This window comes from Pavona decussata, unplaced genomic scaffold (assembly GCF_977016875.1).
Source record: "Pavona decussata unplaced genomic scaffold, jaPavDecu1.1 SCAFFOLD_238, whole genome shotgun sequence".
Taxonomy (NCBI): domain Eukaryota; kingdom Metazoa; phylum Cnidaria; class Anthozoa; order Scleractinia; family Agariciidae; genus Pavona; species Pavona decussata.
The window spans coordinates 1562231-1584193 of record NW_028145643.1 but is presented as its reverse complement, the minus strand read 5'-3'; the positions used below and the strand labels follow the sequence as shown (position 1 = coordinate 1584193).

The window sequence follows — 21963 nt, the reverse complement described above, 5'->3', positions numbered from 1 at the left end:
GATACTTTCTTTGAATTTTCCTTTAAGGCAGCGTTGGTTTTGTGAACCGCTTTTTCCCTGTCCTCCGGTTTTCCTGTGAAACAATGGAATTTTTCTTTCGGAAGAAACACGTCCTCGAAGCCACATGTTTGTGGACTGCCATTCTCTGGTAATCTGAGAAGCCTTGCGATTGCACTTCCTATGTCGTACTCCATCTGCTGTGTGCTTGGCTTCTCTGACTTCACCAGGCGTCAAGCTATCTCAAACAGCCATATCGGAAACTTGTACGTTGTTCTTGAAGACTTGCTTGATGTCCTTGGCGAAGGATCTTGTGTCGGCCTCATAAAAAGCCTCTAACACACCATTCAACTCGTCGTACTTTTTCGCCGATTGTGTAAACCGAACCCTCCCTTTGGGGCGCAGGAACACAATGCCATTTCCAGGTTGCTGTTCTGTGGGCCTTGCGTTGAGTTTAAAGACTTCTTCAAAATCGGCATTTTTGTCCCCACCTTGGATCAACAGGTAAAAGGTCTGATTCGGCTTAAACCTGTCTCTTTTCTTCACAATGTAAGAAAGGAGTGCGACGACTTGTTGACCATCGAAGCCTGTTATGTCAAAGACTCTTCCCTTGAACTTTTTGAGATTGTGTGGTATATCATGGCCACTCAATTCCTTGATCACATCGCGAGGAAGTTCTTTTTGAAAGAACGTTTTGCACGCATCCACTTGGTAATCGAAAACAGTCTTTAAGATGTCGCTTGTCGCCATTTTAGAACCTTCCCTCTCACTTCCGAGTCTGTTCGAGAGCGTCATTATCGTATGAACCAATCACAGTTGACGCAAAGAAATCTGCATGACGTATCCATTAAGGAATTGAAACTGAAACAGCAAAGGCCAATGCATTGTTTTTTCAATTTGTGCGCTTCACCGATTGAAAACTGATTCACTCGTGGAAACAGTCAAGTATTTCATGGAAACAGAAGTTGTCAGAAGTTTTTCAGCTCTTCAAAATCATCATGTGTGTGAAGTATGCTACATGCTGAACAAAACTTAACCTTCATTCACTGTTTTCAAATATGCATAAATTATGCCCAAAGCCATAAAAACCGAACATACAGTGTTTTTTTAACAATTTTTATTTGCATACATGACAAAAGATTTACAATACTGAGCTCTATTAACATTACTTACATTACACACAGTATTAACCACAATAACTATATCTACATTGTTGAACAATACTTACTATACTTACAAAACTAATAGTGCTTAAAATGTCCACACTACTTATAGAAATAACGCTATGTCTTTTAGTGAACACTTTTTCTTATTTTTACTAACAAAACATTACCTTACATCAAATACAATTTTTACAAATTTTACACTGATTCCGTACAAAATGATCAAGCTAGAAAGCAACTGCTTAAGATTCTTCGTAATGCAGATCAATGAAAATTGCTTTTCTAGATCTGGAGGGATAGTGTTTTACTCAGTGTGCTGTTAGAGCTTGGCTAAGTAGTCCTTTGTATAAGCTAGGTATAGCCTTGATCTTTAGCCATTTCTGAGCAATCTGGAAACGGTTAGGGATTTTAAAGGCCAGCTCTAAAACCGGTTAACCTGGATTTTTAGAGCCAGTCACTGTCTTGAGGAAGGACCATCGCAAAAAAAAAAAAATAAATAAATTAACACCGGATTCTGTAGCATTATAAACGGTGACGATACGATAAAAAAACGAGGCTGATTTCACAGTTAGGGAAGCGTATTTTAAAATTCACATGCCCTTCCCTTTTTGGGTGCTCGAAAGAAAATTACACGGTCAGCGTTTGGAGAACCGGGGGGAACGGACCCCCACCAAAAAGCACGCACGCGCGTACGCGACGGATGCCAGGGGAGTTCGGACGCGTTTTCCCTGTCAAAGTCCATGCCTTTTTTTCTCGCTTCGCTGGTTGTTACAGAAAAGAATTACAGACACACGTAGCCCTTCTAAGTACACATCTTTGCTTGCTCACTATCCACCCCCGACCCCCACCCCCATAACAGCCCGTGACTGCGTAAATTGAATGGTCGCACAGCCGTTGAACATGGCGGACGCGAAGGAACGTTTGGAAGGAAGTCTTGTTGCAACAACCCTGACTGTGCGGCTAATAAGATCCTTTGAATACAGAAATATCAAATATGTCGTGTTTAAGGACGTGCCACTGGATCAAACAGTCAAGCATTTCATGGAAACAGTAGTTACAGGTGAATCAGTTTCTATACCACACCAACTGTGATTTAAAAATTGAGCTTATAATAAATTGATTGAAGGAATAATTTTTTACAGAGATAAAGAAGAGACCTGATGTTCCACCTCCACTCAGAAGCTTCGCTTATGGTTTGTGGATGCTTCATTTATAAATAAAACCGGCAAGATTCTGTACAGCTCCCATATTTAAGTTACACATTCACCAGTGTCATACTCAGGGTGACCTATAAACTGCGGACTTGGTAATGTATGGGGCTGTGTGGAAATCTTACCCGGGGAGGTTGGGGGTGGGGGTAGGTTGTACCACCCAATGATGTTTTGATTTGGCAGTAACGTAGGGCTCTATGGTCCTATCACTGCCCAACAGCTTTGCCATGCTGATGAGGCCTAAGGCCATCCCAATAAAATGTTTTGTTTCCCATCACCCGACTGACCCATTTTTTTTTTCTAGTCAAAGAAGCAACAATTGGTATGATGTGATGTCCTTGTCTTTAATTAAACATCAATACTATGAATAACTAAGGAAAAGACCACGTTTTTGAGTTGACTTTGTATCCAGGCTTTCTTACTTAACAGCCCGGCCTTCTCTGGAACCCAGAACCCTTCAAGTGTTCATTCTTTTTTTTTTTTGCCTGACCAACCGACCCACCATCACAAGAGACGGGGCGATGGGAAACGAAACATTTTATTGGGATGGCCTAACAAGACCAAAATAACTGTCCATGGCTGCTACTGGCCGGGTGATATGGCTGTGCGCATCAGTGCATAAGGTACTGACCAGGCTGTGGGTTGGTGTCCAAGTGTGTCACTTACTTTAAGTGTTTCTCTTTATGATTTGATAACTCCTGACCTGAAACCAGGTGTGTTTTCTAGAATGGGGTGTACTATTTGAGGTTATTGCCAAAGCACTGAACCTTCAAAATATGAACTGTGGTTTTAATGTATTTATAGGGAATTCATGGAGATTTTGTGAGAAAAGTAAATGATAAGAAGTTGATGTCACCATTTCAGTTTACATAGAAAACTTGTGAACGGAAAGGGTTTGTGTTCAGCTTAGTTACAGTTAACCAGAAAATACCAATCCATTGGGGGCGTATATATTTCCAAAACTTCAAACTGGAACATTTGGTCTAACAGAAAGTGCTCAAATTAATAAGTAGCAGGAAAAATATTACCGGTATTTACTTCTTAGCAAATATCAGCAAGTGAGTGAGTGAGGGAGGGATCACCATTCAAGGTTATTGAAAAAACTTGTAAATTGATTGAAAATTTAACAAAAGGAACAATAAAAGAAATTTGGCTTATAATGTAATAACATTGAATTTTTTTGTAGATACAATGAAAATTCAGCATAAAGCCCATGGGGCCAAGGTAAGGGTGTTCTAATTTATTTTTTCATTTATCACTCACTGAATTTATGAGAACCTGAAAAAGTATGCATAATAGACCATTTCTGATGTATTAAAATTCTAGCTTGGCTATGATTCTTGGGGGAATAAAACAACAGAAATTACGTTGAGGTTCAGAGATGTACGTAAGCAAAAACATAGGTTTTTTTGCGTACGTTATTTCTCGAATGCGAAACACAAATTGGTGAAAAAAAAATATTGGACAATGTTTTTCAATCGAACTGCAGTTCACATGCAAAAATTCGGACAAATCCCAGCAAAATAAAAAAAAAAGGGCCTAAAATTTGGCATAGGTTGGTTATGCTCTCAGCTCTTCAATTAATTTCTTTGCTTTTCTTTCTTTTTTTTTAGCCAAGCTAGAATTGTAATATATCAGGAACGGTCTGTTGACTAAGGTTATGTATAATAACTTACAATAAGGAATAAGAATGGCTTTAACCATGTGTATTATTAATTAGAAATGCCAAGAGAGTAAGTGCAACTTACTTAATAGTTCAAGTGTAAACTTGACACAATTGATGGTTAGGCTAACTTGCAACTGACCTAAAGTGCTTTTTAGACAGCCTTTATTTTTTTGCCAGATTTTGTGTTTTGCAAGTGGCCCTTAATTCCTTTAGGAAACATTGCCCGGAAATATTTATTTTGTTTTGTTGCAGTTTGTTTGAAGTGAAATCGATTATTACAGGCAAATGATGTACAGCGCAGTGGATAAAACATTGAGGCAATGTTTTCTAAATGAACTGGGATCACATGCCAAATATCCAGTGAATCTGAGCTAACTACAGTATAGGTTGGATATGCCCCAAGCCTTTCAATTATAACTGTAATAATGTTTTTTTTTTGACCTGTATAATAAAATTCCTGCTACTTGCCAACCAGTTAAAAATAAATTCAAACGGAATAAGGCTAAGGTATGAAATGACATTTTGTCATCCTTTTGACTTTATTGTTTTAAGCCACATGTTGCTGTAAGCTTCCTTGCTGTAACATACTCAATTGTTTAATGAAAACTGATGGAATCTATTCCAGTTAAGTTAACCTGTAACAGTGAACGCGCGTCAAGGACATTCAGCTGTAACAGGTGTGGTAATTCACAGCCCTTAACGATGGATGTTATGAACACACCAAAACATTGTTCTGTAGTGTATTCCTAAATGTCACTGATAATTCTGTAAAGCGCTTCTTGAAATTTTATCTCAGTCAAATATTTTTAAACTAGCACTGTAGTAATCTGACAAACTCCCATATAGCTAATTTTGGTTAGAAAAAGTCTTACTTTTAGTGAAGAGATTTTAAATATCTCAGACAAACTTGCGATTAAAAGAGATGGGAATTATATACTTTTTCCTTTCAAACCCTATGAAACATTCAGTTGTCTAAACTTAATAAAAATGCTTAAATTCGTTTTAGACAAGTGACCCAGTTATTAACACAGGAGATGATGAAAAGCTCATGTTAAAACCAGACTGCAGTTTAATTGACAGTGGAATTGGTGAGTACAGCAGCCATCGTCAACCCCATAATAAACGTTTTGCTTATTCACCCTTGGCTTGCTTCTCATTGAAAGTGACCTAAGATGACCACTCAGAGGTTTGTATTCAATCTTCTCCTTGAATGCCACGGGTAATAAACCTTTTTAGGAAGGCTTGTTAACCCTTTAAGCCCTAAAAGTGATCAGCATCAAATTTCTCCTGGTAATATCAATGTTTATTCAACCCCTATGATCAACCAAGGTGAATTTTCTTGATATTTCAATCTTCACACTACGTTTTCAAGAAAAGTTTGGGGATGAGATTGGAGAATTTCTTCTTTGATACTAGAGGTTAAGAGTTAATAACTAACTTAGTACATATTTGTACTCATTTAACATTGAAAAAAGAAAAGTAAATAAATAAGAGAAACAATTTTTTGCTTAGAGCATATTTACAAATTTATTTCTTTTTAAAAATACTACAGTCCACTACAGGGAGTCTATTTCAACATGTAGCACCTCTGTAGGCAAAAGATCGCTGTCCAGATTTTAATCTGCATGTCGGAAGGTTCAGATTATTACCTCATTATATATTATGGCCACTCCCATTTTCTTACCATCTGAACACAAACTATTGCAGTCCAGAAAATCTCAGGCAGACTACCTCATAAGTAAATACAGCATGGCAGTGGTTATATCAACAAGGTTCCATGATGCTCAGAAATTGTTTAAATGTCTATACATGACCCTTTGAGTGATCATCATTCATGCCATACACTGTGTCATGGTGTTAATATGAATATAGTTAATAGAGGAGATTGGCTATGAAGCCTGACAAAGTTCTTTGTTATATGTTTTTGTTAGCATTTTTGGCCTTGACCGTGCACAGACCACGATAGTTTTTGAAATGTATTGCAGCAACTGGTCAACAGAAATGTGCACATTAAACCAAAGGATTGTGCACGGCCTTTTCAGCATAAATGTGATAAACTGCAGCACCATTGTTGTATTTGGAAGATGGCAAGGTTTCAAAACCAGTCCCCCCATTACCTTTGATATAAGCCACTGGCCTCTGTCATTATGTTGCCTGGGGCCCGTTTCTCGAAAGTCCCTGTAAGTTTTCGGGCCCAAGAAGTATATTTTTAAATGTTTTTATGCCAATAATTTTACACAGTGATTAGAGACATGATACTTGGCCAATGTTTTCATAGAATTATAATGTTTTAAAATTTAGTATTCAAAGCTAACAAAAATGGACTTCTGCTAAGAAACATTTATCACCAAAGACACTTATCGGGCCCTATAAGTAACCGGGACGTTTAAGAAAACGGGCCCCTGCTCACCTTATATTGTACATAGCTAATGCCTGGTATGGTTACAATCATGATTCTGCTATCAATGATGAAATGTTATGTGTAGTAAATGTGCCATTTTGAATATATATACTAATATAATATTCTTGATTAAAATGATCTTTTCTGGCTCTTGCAATAGGCAACTAATTTCCTGGGAGGTTTGTTGTTAGGCCAGGTTCTGTATAAATTTATACTGTACTGTCTGAAAAGAATTTACTGAAAGCTTTTTTAACTCTCCCACATAATTTTGCATGTTTGTCGACCCGAAACAAATCATTTGTTATTTTAGAGATTGCTTGTAGCCTCCAAAAGTGGATCAACACACTGTTTTATATAATTTTAATTATAAAATTCAAATTTTTCCTGACAGAAAGTGAAACAGAAATATCATTCTTCAAGATAGAAGATTACAAGAAATACCAAGCAAACCCATTGCTAAAATGGTAGCACAACAAAAAAATATTATTGAAAAAGTATGTATTTAACCTAATAGATGACCAATGACATTGAATGTTAATCAATGGTTAATCAGCTAATTAGTCATTGGTTATTAATCAGTCACTCATCCAAGGCAAACAGTTTTGTTTTCTTTTTTATTAATTACTCATCCAAAGACGTCATTGATTAGTCAGTGATGCCATTGAGAGTTTGTAAAATATGCAGAGGTTAAAAATGTAGTGTATTTAACTGAGATCGTGACCAAGTGTCTGCTTACAAGAGGTGACCTTTTAAAGCACTAAATGATATGGCACCAGCTTATTAGCGATTGAATTAATGTAAGAAAGCACGCACGCTATTCACTGCGCTCTTATCCAGGCACTATTCTATTACATCCAGCAGGGAAAATGAAAAAAATCCTTTGGTGACAGATCTTTCAGTGTAGCTGCGCCTACGCTGTGGAACGTGCTCCCAGCAAGCCTGCGCAATAATGATCTATTTTAACTTTTAAATCTTTTCTTAAAACGTATCTGTTTAAGTTAGCTTTTAGCCTTTAGCGCTTAAATTACTTTATTATTGTTAAATTTAGTTTATGTACATATTTAGTATATTCTAATATTATAATGCGCTTTTGATCATTGTATGTTAAAAAGCGCAATATAAATTAATAAATTATTATTATTATTATTATTAGTGTATTCGACTGTAGTCATTTTCTATTATCTAACACAACTATTACAAATTTCTGCCGTTTTATACAAATACATTTTAGAAATACAGTTCTGCTGAGTGAAAAGAACATTGTAATGAGGTTGTTCTCCTGAGCTAATAAAGTCAAAATTGTTCAGTTTTAGGTAATGTTCATTTTTATTTCTTTTTTCGTATTTTAAGATTTTTGGTACTAGATAACATAATGCCATTTGTGGCCATATGACCTCTCTGACCTATGATTATGGGCAATATTTCCGTTTTTATTACAAAACGAAGCGTAAAGCGGCGCATAAAACATTAAAGCAACTTTTTCTGAAGGAATTCAAGGCCACATGCAAAAACTCCGGTGAATCTGGGCTAAAACAACAGAAAGCGATCTGAAATGTACTACAGGTCGGTTATGCTCTCAGCCCTTAAGTTGCTACATTGATGTTACGTTGGCTCTTTTCCTCAGTAGGGGACGTTGAAATGATGATGATGATGATGATGCATTGGCTTTCACCCATGAATCAATTAGGCCCGGTTTACCCTCCCACGCAGACGTTCTTAGGGGGTTCGTCACGCGTTCCTGCCCCACGAACGTGGGGCAGGAACGCGTGACGAACCCCTGAGAACATCTGCGTGGGAGGCTAGGCCCGGTTCAGACGTCATACTTCACATGAGCCGAATAGAATTCAATGAATTAAGTTCATGTGAAGTACGGCGTCGGAATCAATTTAGAACGGCCGATTTAATTCGGATCGGCTCAGCCATTTTTCCCGCCTGGCTCAGCCGGGAAAAACGGCTGTCTACCGGCTTTGATTCAGATGCCGTGCTTCACATGATCCGAATCAAATGCAGAAATTGTTACAAATCTGTAATTTTCCTCAGTCATAATATGCCTCAGTTATTAAGTTCGGCGTCTGAATCAATTCAGCCTTATGGAGCTTAAGCAACGACGACGGCGACGGCAACGACAACGCCGCAAAACAATAAGTTTAATGAGCAAAACCAATCGCTCTGCACGCGTGTTTTACCTTTTGGTACATTTCTTTGCCGTCCTCTGCAAAACAACATCGTGAAATGACCACATTTAAGATTTTGTGGAGAACGTGAACACACGACAGTGAATTTTTCATTTTCTTTCTGAACTTTTACGCCGCTCCTACCAATTTGGTTCCTGGATAGTTCGCCATTTTTTTTAAAAGTTAAAGCGAGTTGAAATAATCGCGAAGTAGCACAAATGAAATAAAGTTATATTTTCAGGTGACGTTTTCGTTGCCGTTGACGTCGTCGCTGCTTAAGCTTTCTGCCGCAGTAAACACGGCCGCCAGTGTAAGCCACGCCCACAGGCGTGTTGCTTCTTGCCCAGCAGTTGGCTGCTTGCCGCAAATCTCCCTCAGCAATGCTTTGACATTTTCAAATGAGCCGTTGTTGGGTTTTGGTGAAATTCCAAGCAGATGACACATTAAAGGATATAGATCCAGTATATTGAAAGGCTGCAGCTTTAAATTCACCGTAAATGTTGGACCACGTGTAAAGAAAATCGAGAAGCTTTGACTCCCGGCTGAGGCGGCCAACCATATGTCCCGTAAACCCGTAGCGGCACCTTTAGTTTGGGCGATCCTGTGGTTGGTTCATGCATACAGGCAAGAGCTCGCCAACTGTAGTCGGTTTTACTTCCTGCACTGAGCGGTGACTGCAACAAAAAATGTTGCGAGACTTGTTCAATTCAGGGCATGTTAGATTAGGCAATGATAAATGTAACTTGTGCCAGTGGCAACGACGCAACGAAATTGCGAGACAAGTTGCAAGACAAATTGCCTAGTGTAACAGTAACAATTTGTCACCCACTTTTAAGCAAAGTCGAGGAGCTTCTCTACGAACATTCTCCGGCCTTGTTCTAGTTCTGTGGGTGGTGTCCTTGCCATGTCATCGATGCTACTGCGCATACATTTTGCGCATCTCGGGATAGTCCGAGAAAAAACACTAAAAGGTGAACAGAAAGTCGTTTAGTCCAAGAAACTCTGATTTGAAAGTGAGAAGTGATCATCGCAGTGAATTTTCGTTAGGTTAGGGTTAGGGTAGTCGGTTCTACTGCGATGATCACTTCTCACTTTCATCTACATCCACAGTTCATATATGAAGCATTTCATATACTTTACATCATTTCACTCCTCATACGGGAAAATGGGAACCCACAATTGACCTTGCTCCCAATGTATGGCTTCATAGCTCAGTTGGTAGAGCATCGCACCGGTAACGCGGAGGTCACGGGTTCGAATCCAGTTGAAGCCTGAGTTTTTTTCAGGCTTCTAATTCACTGCGATGATCACTTCTCACTTTCATCTACATCCGCAGTTCATATATGAATCATTTCATATACTTTACAAACTCTGATTTCTTAAGGACGGTGGCAAAAGGCATTTTTAATCCCCTGCTCTGTGACTGTGCGGAAAAAGCAGATCTTAGCAAGGGCTTTTGATATCCCAAAAGAAAATGAGGGGTAACCACGCATTTTTAAGCGTCAATTAAACTTCAATTTGGAAAAATGTATCAGTTTTATTTTTCATTTTAAAGCTTTTTAGAATAACTGATGCTGGATTACTTCTGAAAATCGCGTGATTTCCCCCTAGTTTCATTTTGGATTCCAATAGACCTTGATCAGATCTGCCTTTCTACACTCATAAACTGCGTAAAAATCCTCTGTATTAAGAGGCACCTTCCTCAAAACTCAGCATACTGAGACATACGTAAATCAAAGGAATTTCTGAGTTCTGTTTCAAATTGCTCTTCTAATTTTCGGAAATTAGTCTGTGTTTGGCTACGGATAGCTGGCCTCCAAGCCTGATTCTCAACAACAACAACAACAACAACAACAATACTTTATTCCACCCCATTATAATGTGACGCAATGGTGCAATCCATTTCCATCCCCGCCGGGCGGCCGGTAGCCTGATTCTGAGACAGTCTAGGTCGCTCGCGGACAGCTCAGACTGTCCGCGAGCGACCTAGACTGTCTCAGAATCAAGCTACCGGCCGCCCGGCGGGGATGGAAATGGATTGCACCATCGCGTCTCACAAAATTGTTGAGAACTGGTTATAGTTTGTTGTTCGCTTGAGAAAATCGTTTGCTCTTCGTTGTCGTGTTCTCAAAACTGTTATGTACCGATACCGTTATGGCTCTTTGCATCTGTCTCTGGGTGCTTAAGTTTTAGCCAGCCAAGTTTAACAAATAAGTCATCGACATTAGAGTTAAAACTAGAAGAAGTCATAACTCGGACAGCGAGGTTTGGTAGTTTTTCAGCAATTTATTTGAGAGTGTTATATTTATACAACACTGCGACAGTTTAATGGCCTTAGCTCCCACGAGTCTCCTGTAGCTCAGTGGTAGAGCATCCGAACTAGTAATCGAAAGGTCTTAGGTTCGACTCTTGATAGGAGCACTCGGATTTCTTTTTTCCGAGTATGCCTGCGTCACTTTGTAGAATAATCATCATTCTCATTCATTCGCCAGGCTGGAAATATACCATCACATTTCTTTCATACAACACTGCGACTGTTTACAGTTTGTCAGTAAAATTGAGTACTTTTGCGTTAGCATTAAAGGTCAGAATTATTTGCAGCATAGTGCTAGATATTTTGACACTTAAATAAATTCATTCATTCATTCATTCACTCACTCACTCACTCACTCACTCACTCACTCACTCACTCACTCACTCACTCACTCACTCACTCACTCACTCACTCACTCACTCACTCACTCACTCACTCACTCACTCACTCACTCACTCACTCACTCACTCACTCACTCACTCACTCACTCACTCACTCACTCACTCACTCATTCATTCATTCATTCATTCATTCATTCACCGATTCTTATTTGTGTACCAATTTTTTCAAGCAAACATGAACGCGGGTCTGGCGTTAATTCGCCTATCATAGTGTCATTTTTGTTTTATTTTGTCGATCTCCTATTGATTATTTTGATCGATGAAGCAGCTCGGCTGTTAAACAATTTGGATTGGTCTATAGTCCATACAGTTTGGTGTTTTCACGCCATTAGTATTCCCTCGGCGCTCTTTTGTGTCTCCTTCTCACAACACAAGTAAAAACTGTCTGACAGAGAACCATTTGCTATCACCGGTATGGTACAAGCGTTTCATCCAGGCAGCTCCTTAAGAGAATCAAGGAAAACGTGAAGAGTGCGCGGCATTCGCGGGATTTTTACATCATTAGAGTATAAACGACTGGTCCTCGTGCCCTGCCTCCCGGGCGGCTCAGCCGCCGGGCCAGGTGGCTCTGGGGACGAAAATGGATAAACTGAAGACTGTTGGCTTCTGTTGGCTGAGGCTTCCCTAGCGGCTTCGTCCCTACTTGGCGCGCGATCAAACGTCGAGTTCGGTTCCAAGCCTCAAGCTCGCTGAATAAGCGCTATTAGGCCTGGGAAAGAGGCTGAGATTTCCCTTGGTATCTCGGTTATAAGCGAGAGAAGATTATTAAGCGCAAGTGAACTTGAGACACGAGAACGAGTCTGGATTAGCATACCGAAAAAGCAACACTGTGAAATAACGGTATAACAACTCATTTTATTGAGTCACGTTACTTGCGTTAGCCGTTATCAATCAGTTGTTATTAGCTCCTGTTTTAATAGCTTTATTGAAATTTATTCTATTTATTTTACTGAATTTCAGAATTGTAACGTATAAGTCCTATATTATGTATTAATTCAATACCTTATTGTAAGGCGCAGTTGAATATTCCATAAGAACTGCGTGGTATAAATTTATTATTATTTTATATTTATTTATTTTGAGTTAAGTTTATACTGGAGGTTCTCAGTTAAAAGAGGATGAAATATTTTAGTATGAATATTAACACATCGTAAAAAAATGACAAGAATACAGTAAACTACTGACGTAATTTAACCGAACGAGTTACGGATAACTGAATGAAAAAGCTTTGTTAATTACTTGTCTGTAAAAACACACAAAAAAAATCTAGCTAGGATATCAAAAGGAAATAAATAATACAAAATATTAACGGCAGACTGATCCCAACGGCGGAGGTGACGAGCTTGATAGAACAAACAACAAAAGCTAGAATAACTGAAATATATTTGTTTTTTTTAAAAAAACAAATTTTTTTGCCCGATATTTCGGTTTGCAATACAAACCTTCCTCGGGGGCTGAACGAAAAAGAAAAGACCCTAGCGCGATAAAATACGAGTCCCATAGCTAAGAAATGTTGATATGCTGAGATAAACGATCAGCATTCGTTAAATGTTCTTGACGCTACTTTCTACAACGCCATGAAAGCAACTACAGCTGCCGTAAAAACACAAGCACGTGAAGACCATGTGATCAGGCTACGCTGACCAGCTTTTGGTCCTTCGTCTTCTTTATACATCTTCTTGACGGTTTCCATGGTACCGTTATTAGGACGAGGCTCTATTCCAAGGAGATCGCACATCATTGGATAGAGATCAAGAATGGAAAACGGCTCTATCTCGTAACCCACTTTGAAGGCGGGTCCTTGTGCGAATAAAATGGAATACGTTTTCGACTTCTGTGGAGGCCAGCCATGGTTCCCCCTGACCCATGTTCCTTTGCGGGCGCTAGCATTCGACTTGGACAAAATCCAACCAACATCGGGTTCAACGTAAATGGGAGGAATACGTCGATTGTGTTTCCAATGATACTCCTCTGGTATGTCCGCTTTTTTGTACACTGCCAGGTGCTCAGGGGTTTTTGGTTTCGTCAAATTGTTGTAGATTTCGTCCAGCTTTCCTTCGTTTGGCCAGATGTGACCGATAGTTCCGCTCTCGGTAAGTTCGTAGGTTGACGGGTCAATGTACTTGTCCAGCAGAACCACTCGATCTGAAGACGTGTTCAACATGTTATGATCGCTGACAAAGATCAGATTCACTTTGTCAATCAACGCCTTTTCTTTAAGTTGATCCAAAAGGTAACCCACGGCATCTCTGTCTACTTCCTCAATAGAATTCTTATAGGCTTCGGACAGCGCTCCATCCGAGTGTCCCTTCCAATCTGGTGCGTCAATGTACAGAGCAACGAAGCGCGGAGGATCTTCAGACTTAAGCCAGTTGACGACTCTGTCCACGCGACGAGGGAATGCCTCGGTCTTGTTAAAAAAATCAGGATAGCAGTGTTCGTACGACGGCCATGAGCTTCGTGTCTTCTTTCGAAGGTTAGGTAGCTCTTTCGGGTCTACAGCGCTGCAGTTCAACTTGCAAATCGGTTTGCGGTAAAAGCTAGGCATTTCTTTGTAGCCGCCGAAACCAGGCCAAAAATACACTCCGCTGCGACCTTTGTTTGTTTTGGAGCGTTGCAGTGTCAGCCATATTGGTTGGGAGTCATTGTAGAATTTCGGGTCGAAGTTACTGCAGTCGTATTCAAAGATAAACTTTTCTTTATAAACCGGATCCCAAAACTTGTTGGAGACAATTCCGTGGCTTTCAGGGTAGAGACCGGTGAGCAAGGATTGGTGAGTTGGCCATGTTTTTCCGGGAACAACCGTCTTGATGTACTTCGCTCGAACTCCGTTCTTCGCCACCCTGTCGAGGTTTGGCGTTTTTGCAAAAACGCCGCCAATCAAATCCCACGGCATTCCATCCATAGACACCAAAACCACGGTTTGTGGCTCTTTGGCGGCCCATGAAGCGGGAACGAACAAAAACAAGAACAGAACAAAGGCAGAGGACACTGTGCGATCCATATCAGTTTTTGTTGTGTTCGAGCCCAGACGGGCGGCACTCCCATTTGAGCTCACACCTGTCAACTTTTCTACTTTTCATCTGATCAATTACTGGTGTGTCAGCTGTCAGGAATACAAGTTATGAGAATAAAGCATTTTATGATTGGCAGAGTTGTATCGCCTTGATATACCTCCATTTAACATGAATACTGGCAACTTGATAGTTTTTCAACATTCATGAAATTCGGCCAGACTGAAATTTGTTTATTGCAACTATTGCCAACGTGACATAAAGTCTGAGAATATAACGCATATACTTGGTACTCCCGGGGGGGGGGGGGGGGGTACTTCCATATATGGGCTGTACGGGGACGTGCCGCTGGATAGGGTATGGTTTTTGGCCTCTCTGCCCTGAACAGGGTATATAATTTCGAACGAGTCTGCCCTGGACCCGTCCTAGACAGGGTATGGTTGCAAGATCGTCGTCGAGTCTTTGGCAATCCGAAATCAAAGACGTTAGTCTGTATTTATTTTAGTGAACAATGCTTCACGTCGATTGAGTTTCCACTTATGGTTCACCGCTGTTAATGCGAAATTTTGGGATTTTTCGTCATCACTTCTAGGTAGTGTATTATTTTATCTGCTGTGATTGGTATTCGCGTTTCAATGCGTGGAACATCACGTCCGGTAAGTGACAGTTGGCCTTTAAATGTTATTACTAAAGCCAATAAACGCTTGTGTAACACAAGAGCTAGATGTTGTCCTTTGTCCTAAGTAGGGTCTTAAAATAGAGGACATTGTCCTGCACAGGGTAGGAATTTAAGGTTGCTTTCGTCCTAAACAGGGTGAGGGTTTCAAACCCCCAGCGGCACCCCTATACCCAAAAGTGGGTCAAGTGCCCCCCCCCCCCCCGGGTTGGTACTGTTGTTACCAAATCCAGAGGTGCATGCAAGTAATAAATCTTATACGTATCATCTCCCGACTTCACGTCTCTGTTTTAGCCATGTATCTTATCAATCAAAACAGTTTGATGTCATAAATAATTGTGGCATTTACCTTTCAAAGATACCCAAGTCATTTGCATTTCAGATCGCGCACGCGAAGGAAAAAATTTATTTTGTCTAAGGGACGGTGATAAATACACGCCGTACATGTATTTAAAAACACCTTTTTGCCTGTAAAACCTGTTGTCAAATATACATGCACTCTCAAAGGTTGGGCTGGAATTTTTTTTATTAAATCCAAGTACGGATCAGTCATACTTGCAGAATCATTTGGTCACGCGGAAACGTGTATTATTTATGAGTAACAAACAGGGCTGAAATATTTTGACATGTAAATGAACTACTGTTAAATACGACCATTGAGCAAACAACCTTTTCATGTTGATCTTAGTGAAAACTGCGACATAAACAAAAGTGTTAGCATAAGAAGAACGAACACGTTCTTGCTTTTGTCGCAGGTTATACTAAAGAGCACAATTAAAATGCGTGAATGCGATTTTCCCTAATTTGAAAATCGACAGCTAGCTGAGAGCACTAGTAAAGCAACCGCAACAGAAACAGAACAGAGGGAAAAACGTTAAACAATATCTCGCAACTACAGAAAACTAACCACTATGACCCCCTGGTGCACCCCGTTGCAAGTGGGACGTGTATTCCTTCATGCACACATGAAGGCCCTCGTTTAAAAGGTTAAGCAATGGTCAAATGTTTTGAAAACAAAATTTGCGAGGAGAAGCAACACTGTTCTTGTCTTAATTGAAAACAATTTTCTCCTTTCCGAAAAGCAAGCTTTGCGTGCAAGTTAACTGGGGAAACTACAATGTTTCCATGTTTAACCTGACCTTTTGAAGTGATGTGTGTTTTGGCACGTGATATCAAATAGTTACTTTGGATTTGGGCATGAGATCTCTTTGTGGGGTAATTATTACTCGGGCGCGGGCCGTGAGGCACCGAGGTAAGTTCTCGGTCGCATTATTTTTTTCTTTCTGTCGCGATTGTCCAAGAGGTAACGCACAAGACTTCCTATATGACGCGGCCACATGACGTGTCACATACAGGATGGCGGATGCAAGACAAATGACCAAAAAACAAGACTTTGGCATTCATAGAGAGAAGTATCTCGGAAATTCTTAATGACTATTTTAAATCATTTCTGTCCAGACTTGAAAATATCCAGATTTGATCAGTCATAACTAGGTCATAACTTGACTTTTTTACTATGAGGAACATATTTGCTTTTATCTATTTTGTACTTTGTTAGGTTATGTATTTAGGTAGGTTTGGAGGGCTCCACTGAAAACCGCCTTGGCGAGTTGGACCCCCTCATTAAATATCATTGTTATTATTATTATTATTATTATTATTAGGTTTTAATATCTGAGCATATTTTTAAAGCCAAATGGAGGCTATTGTGGTTATTATCCTTCAAATATTTTTCGCAACATGTAGCAACGAGCTTGAGTATTTGAACATTTGGTTTTAAGAACAGTTTACTGTCAAAAACGTTTAGAGCGTATGTTGTTTTCTGATACTGCTTTATCGACCAGCAGGTTTATCTCTCTTTCTGTCACAAAAGCAAACTGTTCCCCCATCTTGACATTAATTTTAATTGTAAACAAGACGCGCCTTGAAGTTTTTGCAATTAGGGAATAACACTTGGGGAATATCATCGGATATTCCCTAGTTTTAGCTAGGGTATATTCGGTCGCGTGAGGCGTTTAGACCAATTGCGCGCGAGCGAAAATATTTGATGGATTATAATTATCGAAATACTTATCGAGTTAAACTAGTAGAATTAAACCTCAACTGTCCGAACTTCGTACTCTACAAAAACTGTTCTAAAAAACGAACTGGAATGAGCCATGTATAAAGGTGTAAAAGTATAAAAACTGCAAAAAGTGCGATTGGAAATGAATCTTTCATCATGTGACCTCGCCCCGTTGTGATGAGTGTATTCCTTACAGGAGTGGTTTGCCGTAAACCCTGGTTCTCAGATACTGTTGAGGCATGTGAGAACATCAGCCGATGACCGTAAAAAGATCTTACGGTCTCGAGCTTAGAGCTCATGTCGGCGATTTTTCCGGCGTACCGACTATGAAAATAGGGAGCTTAAGCTCTGCGTTAATAGTTTGGTAGACTGATTTCTTCGCCATCCTCGGCCAAACAACAACGTGAGCACATGACGGTAATTTTTTCATTCTTTGTGTCATTTGAACGCCATTTACAGCAGTTCTGTGTCAGAGTAGATTGGTGAAATCTATCCCAGAATTCATCACAAAGGTGTGAAGCCAATATTTTCCAATTTATAACCGGAATGTCGAAGACTGATACCTAGTACCTGGGTCTAATCCCGTACCCAGATCTTCCACGGTCAGCTTTTCAGCACAAAAGTGAGTGAGATCTGAGTACGAGATTAACCTGACGATTATACCGTATCAAAGGCATTGCAGCGGCAAATAAATAAATAAATAAATAAAAAGATTTATATAGCACTAACTCGATAAATTTTCCAAAGCGCTTCCCAAAGCTACGATCAATCTACAAAGAATTGAAAAAGTTGAAGGCATCATTCTCTCCATAGGGACATCGCAGTTTAACTACATAAAAGCAAATTCAATTAAATGAGTCGTCAGTTGTCTCAATCATCTTAACGGAATTGGTTGAACATCTGATTTCATAATGTAGCTCGTTCCAAAGTCTTGGAGCTGCAATCGTATAAGTTCTATCATCATACGTTTTTAACATGGCGTCGGTGCTTGTGAACCAAAGCACAATGAACGCGAGCAGGTACGGTAATGGAGAAGTTCCGATATGACTAACAACAAACTCTACCAGTGGAGCTTGCACAAAACAGGAGTAATATGCCCTGACTTCTTTTTAAGAGTTACAATCCTTGCAGCGGTATTTTGTATTGATTGTAACTCGGTTCAGCACACAGTTAGGGAGGCCATAAATCCGGTTTAGAGGTAATATAAGCTTACTATATACATGAATTAAGATCTCAGCAGTGTCTGACTTAGTAGTTTCTAATTTTTCCTGTGTTCCTGTGGTGATAATGACAAGCTTGAAAAACATTTTTAACATTTTTATCCAGATTATCGTACTAATCTGAAAAGACACCGAGGTTTCTTGCTGACGGTTTCGACAGACCACAGTTTCGCAACCAACTTGTACATTTAACAATTATCCCACAAGCGCTGGCGCCGAGTTGGCTATAATCATCTCATACCCGTCAAGCATGAGTGGAATAACTGTTTTATTAAAAAAATAAAAATTAAATAAAGAAATATTGTTTTCGCTTTGCAAAGACAGCTACAGAAGACAATTTTAATGGTCGCCTTTTTTCGGGCATGGTATAATTGTTAATCATACCATGGTTGCTAAGCCAATCAAATCCCTGGAATTCCATCATACGACGATCCAGTTTTTAATAAAATCCGCCAAGATAGGGCACTAACGATATCTGGAACAAATAAAAGCTAATTTTGTCTTGTCTTGATTTAGTTTAAGTCCATTTATCATCATCCATGAATCAATATCTTTCACACGCACAGAACCAGGATAAACATTTCACAAGGTGTGCTCACTGACATCTGTCTGAGTATCTTGAGCTTCATCGGTCGTTTTTCTCGCGTCTCGTTTCATCGCCAGGCAGTTTAAACACGGACAGCGCTTCTTTAACCTGCTCCTCTTTTCTATGTAAGCAACGACGGAATCGATTGAACTTGACATGAATGACAGGCCAGGAAGAACAGTTATTATGAAAACATATCGGTAATCTTCAAACGGAATAAAATCGCCAAAACCGACAGTTGAGTAAGTCACGAAAATGGAATAAACAATAGTAATAAAAGATTGTTCTTGATCCAAGGAAGCGCTAACACCAGAGACGATGAACCATGTTAAAATGAAGCAAATTGTGTTAATACACACGCTTCCTTTTTCCAAGAAATCGCAGTTTTCTTCCTCGCAGTATATGCTGTGAAATTTCCTGTGTATCGGTCGGTTTGCCAGTCTTAAGCCGAGGTTGACAAGTTTGCCGATTGATTGCAGCGCAAGGATTGTAATTGGAATGCCCGGTATTGCGTAAGCTATGGAAAAAATCTGCCCAAACGGTGTTATGGGGGTTATGTTGCCATAGCCTACAATGGAGAGAAAAGAAGCGTTGTTAACAAACAAATCCGTGTATGTAACCTATTGATTAATTAATTATTTGATTGATTGATTGATTGATTGATTGATTAAATTAATTAATTAATTTATAATAATTCGTCATAGAAAGTTGTCCTGTTACAGCCAGCTTTATTGCCGTGTGCCGCATGAGGGCTTGTTCAATAAATTTTAAACAGGCTCCACCCGGAGGTTCAATCCCCCCTCCACCTTTTGCATGCAAATTACGTTTTAGTTAAATAGTAATCCCTTTGTAAACAACAACAAAAACACAAGCAATTGTACCCTTTCTTATGCCTCAAATATAATGCAATGGCCGAAGAATATCCTCTATGTAATTTGACAGTGAGCATAATCTTTGCACTGTAATTTCTACCGTGAATTTCTTTTAAGTTTTTACCACACTTTCTATAAATTTAGTCGGCTACCCTTTCGGTTCACAATCTATTTTTGCGACCCTTTTTATGTACACCTCTTTTATTCGAAGTTTTTGGCACTTTTCCAGTCCTTACGCGGCCATGCATTGGCGCTAAAAAACAAAAAGGCGACAGAAAAGAGTAGCTTACTTGAAGTAGAATCCGTCAGTTACAGACGCTTTCCGGTCGATTTTTATTAGCGTAAGACCATACTTAAGGCTTTTTGAAGTAGAATGTGCATGTCTTCAAATGTTTCTCGTTCCGAATGATTAATGGCAATCTGCAGTAGGTTAGCACCTGTTTTAAACTCTATTTTCACTGGAGCCTGATAATCTGCAGCTCCATTGTTTTTATGTCCAGTCGCATCGTTCTGTTGTTTGTTCTCAATTCATTCCATACTTTTGGTGCTGCTACAGCGAACGCACGATCTGGCCGAGTGTCCTTCTCGTTTAACCGAGTGTTTACCTCTTGCTCTTCCATCATTCCATCATTGGATCGTAGATTTCTGAAAAATCTTCCCGTTGGCATTAACTACATTACAAAGCTACCTAGGTACCAAAACATGTAGGGATTTAAATGTAAGAATAGGCGCAGAATACAGGTAACACGGCTACTTTCCCTTCAATTCACCACACAGTGATTCGCTGCGAGACAACTTGAAGTTGCAATGGTGTGGCTAATACATGTGCGCTCAGTTTACGTTCTATCTAGCAACGGCTTTGGCCCATAACTGTCTCGGCAAAAGAAATTAGTCCACAACAAAAGAAATCATTATCTCTTTTGCCGCGAGCTATTTTCTTTAGCCATAAGCTAACTTTTGTCGTATTAGTTGTGGGCCACTTTAGGTAGCAGGAAATTGACTCGCGTATTGAACGATACCTTCCATTAGAAAGAACATTTCAAAACCCATAACTTGTTCTGCAAGTTAAGAATACTGATCAGCCTATATATAATTTATATATTTAGATATACTGACTGACTGTTCTGCGTTCTGTCTAAGATAGTGCCATACCAGCTGCTTGACGACTTACCCCTGTAAGTACCCAAACATTGTTGTCGTTAACACGTTTTGGATTTTCTCCCCCAGGGTTGTATATTAAAATTCAAAAACCTAAATTCATTTAAATAATTAATGTTGCCGGTGTAATGCGTTTTATACGCTAGAGCTACAACCTTATCATAACCATTTTTCATTTCACATTAACGATACCGAATTTTAAAAATCGCTAGATCACTCAATTTACCTTATCAGGACATTAATAATTAACAAAAACTCGGTATTACGATTTTCGCAGGCGCTGCAGTAGTGTATAAATTAGCTTCATGACAGTAGCATAGAATATAAAAGGTACACCTCTTTCCATCCACCTCTTGTGCATAACACCGATTTACTTTTCCGAGTTAAATCCGAAATATTTTTTTAGAGACACTGACTTTTTCAGGCATTTTTAGGTAATTGCGTGCGACATCAAGGTAGAGTCGAATGTATATCAGTAATAAAAGTCTTACCTATGGTCGTGAGGAGCTGTAACACAAAGTAGATTGAATTGAGGAAACTCCAGGCCGGTTTTGGTGGGTGTTCTTTCGAGCGATCGTAATCTTGTAGCAGTTTGGTTATGTTCTCCCTGGAGATGTTGTACGTCTCAGTCCACTGGCCCAAAGAATCCTCGAATGTTAGTTTAACAGTAGTGTCATCTTTGCCTTTTTCAATTTGCATAAAAACAAGTCCTCCGATAAGAACATAGACGGAAAAGTGAAAAAGTCGCCACAAAAATGTTTTGCACGTTACCGCCATAGCTGCCCCACTGTTCGCCACAATTCAAAGGCGTTAATGAACCGCGCATCTCATATATTGTTTCATAACAGAAATTATTGAGAGAGAGATTGAAGTCTGCGCTGGCACTGAGGCGAACGGCTGTGGTCAATTAAATATGCTTTCACTTATTGTTTTTATTCCTGTTACCAAACAGCTAGTTATGCAAACATAAAAAGCCAACTGTCAATTAAATGTCTGTCAGGCAAATTAATGACTCCACTATGCAGCTGGAAGGTGTTTTAGGCTG

At 39.5% G+C, this 21963-nt stretch overlaps 4 protein-coding genes across 5 annotated transcripts; 1 reads left to right on the top strand and 3 right to left on the bottom strand.

The window, feature by feature from the left end:
• Positions 1-225: 225 nt before the first annotated feature.
• Positions 226-792, bottom strand: LOC146457697 (uncharacterized). The gene has a single exon (XM_085091702.1). The coding sequence runs from the start codon at positions 790-792 to the stop codon at positions 241-243; it is 552 nt and encodes a 183-aa protein (XP_084947828.1). The 3' UTR covers positions 226-240.
• A 1216-nt stretch (positions 793-2008) lies between these two features.
• Positions 2009-7750, top strand: LOC146457696 (UPF0538 protein C2orf76 homolog). The gene is made up of 5 exons (XM_085091724.1): positions 2009-2220; positions 2303-2353; positions 3558-3595; positions 5044-5125; positions 6830-7750. Exons 1-5 carry the CDS (start codon positions 2040-2042, stop codon positions 6904-6906), a joined length of 429 nt encoding a protein of 142 aa, XP_084947850.1. The 5' UTR covers positions 2009-2039; the 3' UTR covers positions 6907-7750.
• Positions 7751-12795: 5045 nt separating this feature from the next.
• On the bottom strand, positions 12796-14470 carry LOC146457695 (ectonucleotide pyrophosphatase/phosphodiesterase family member 5-like). The gene has a single exon (XM_085091721.1). The coding sequence runs from the start codon at positions 14329-14331 to the stop codon at positions 12895-12897; it is 1437 nt and encodes a 478-aa protein (XP_084947847.1). The 5' UTR covers positions 14332-14470; the 3' UTR covers positions 12796-12894.
• A 918-nt stretch (positions 14471-15388) lies between these two features.
• Positions 15389-21963, bottom strand: LOC146457694 (potassium channel subfamily K member 3-like). 2 transcript variants are annotated; one of them, XR_014858412.1, is made up of 3 exons: positions 21410-21963; positions 16819-19456; positions 16728-16770 (listed from the first exon to the last, which is right to left on the bottom strand). XR_014858412.1 is itself a non-coding variant. In XM_085091656.1 (2 exons), the coding sequence occupies exons 1-2, from the start codon at positions 21693-21695 to the stop codon at positions 18885-18887; spliced, it is 858 nt and encodes a 285-aa protein (XP_084947782.1). In that variant the 5' UTR covers positions 21696-21963; the 3' UTR covers positions 15389-18884. The 2 variants fall into 2 exon arrangements, 1 of the variants encoding a protein (XP_084947782.1); XM_085091656.1 differs by having other exon boundaries at positions 15389-19456.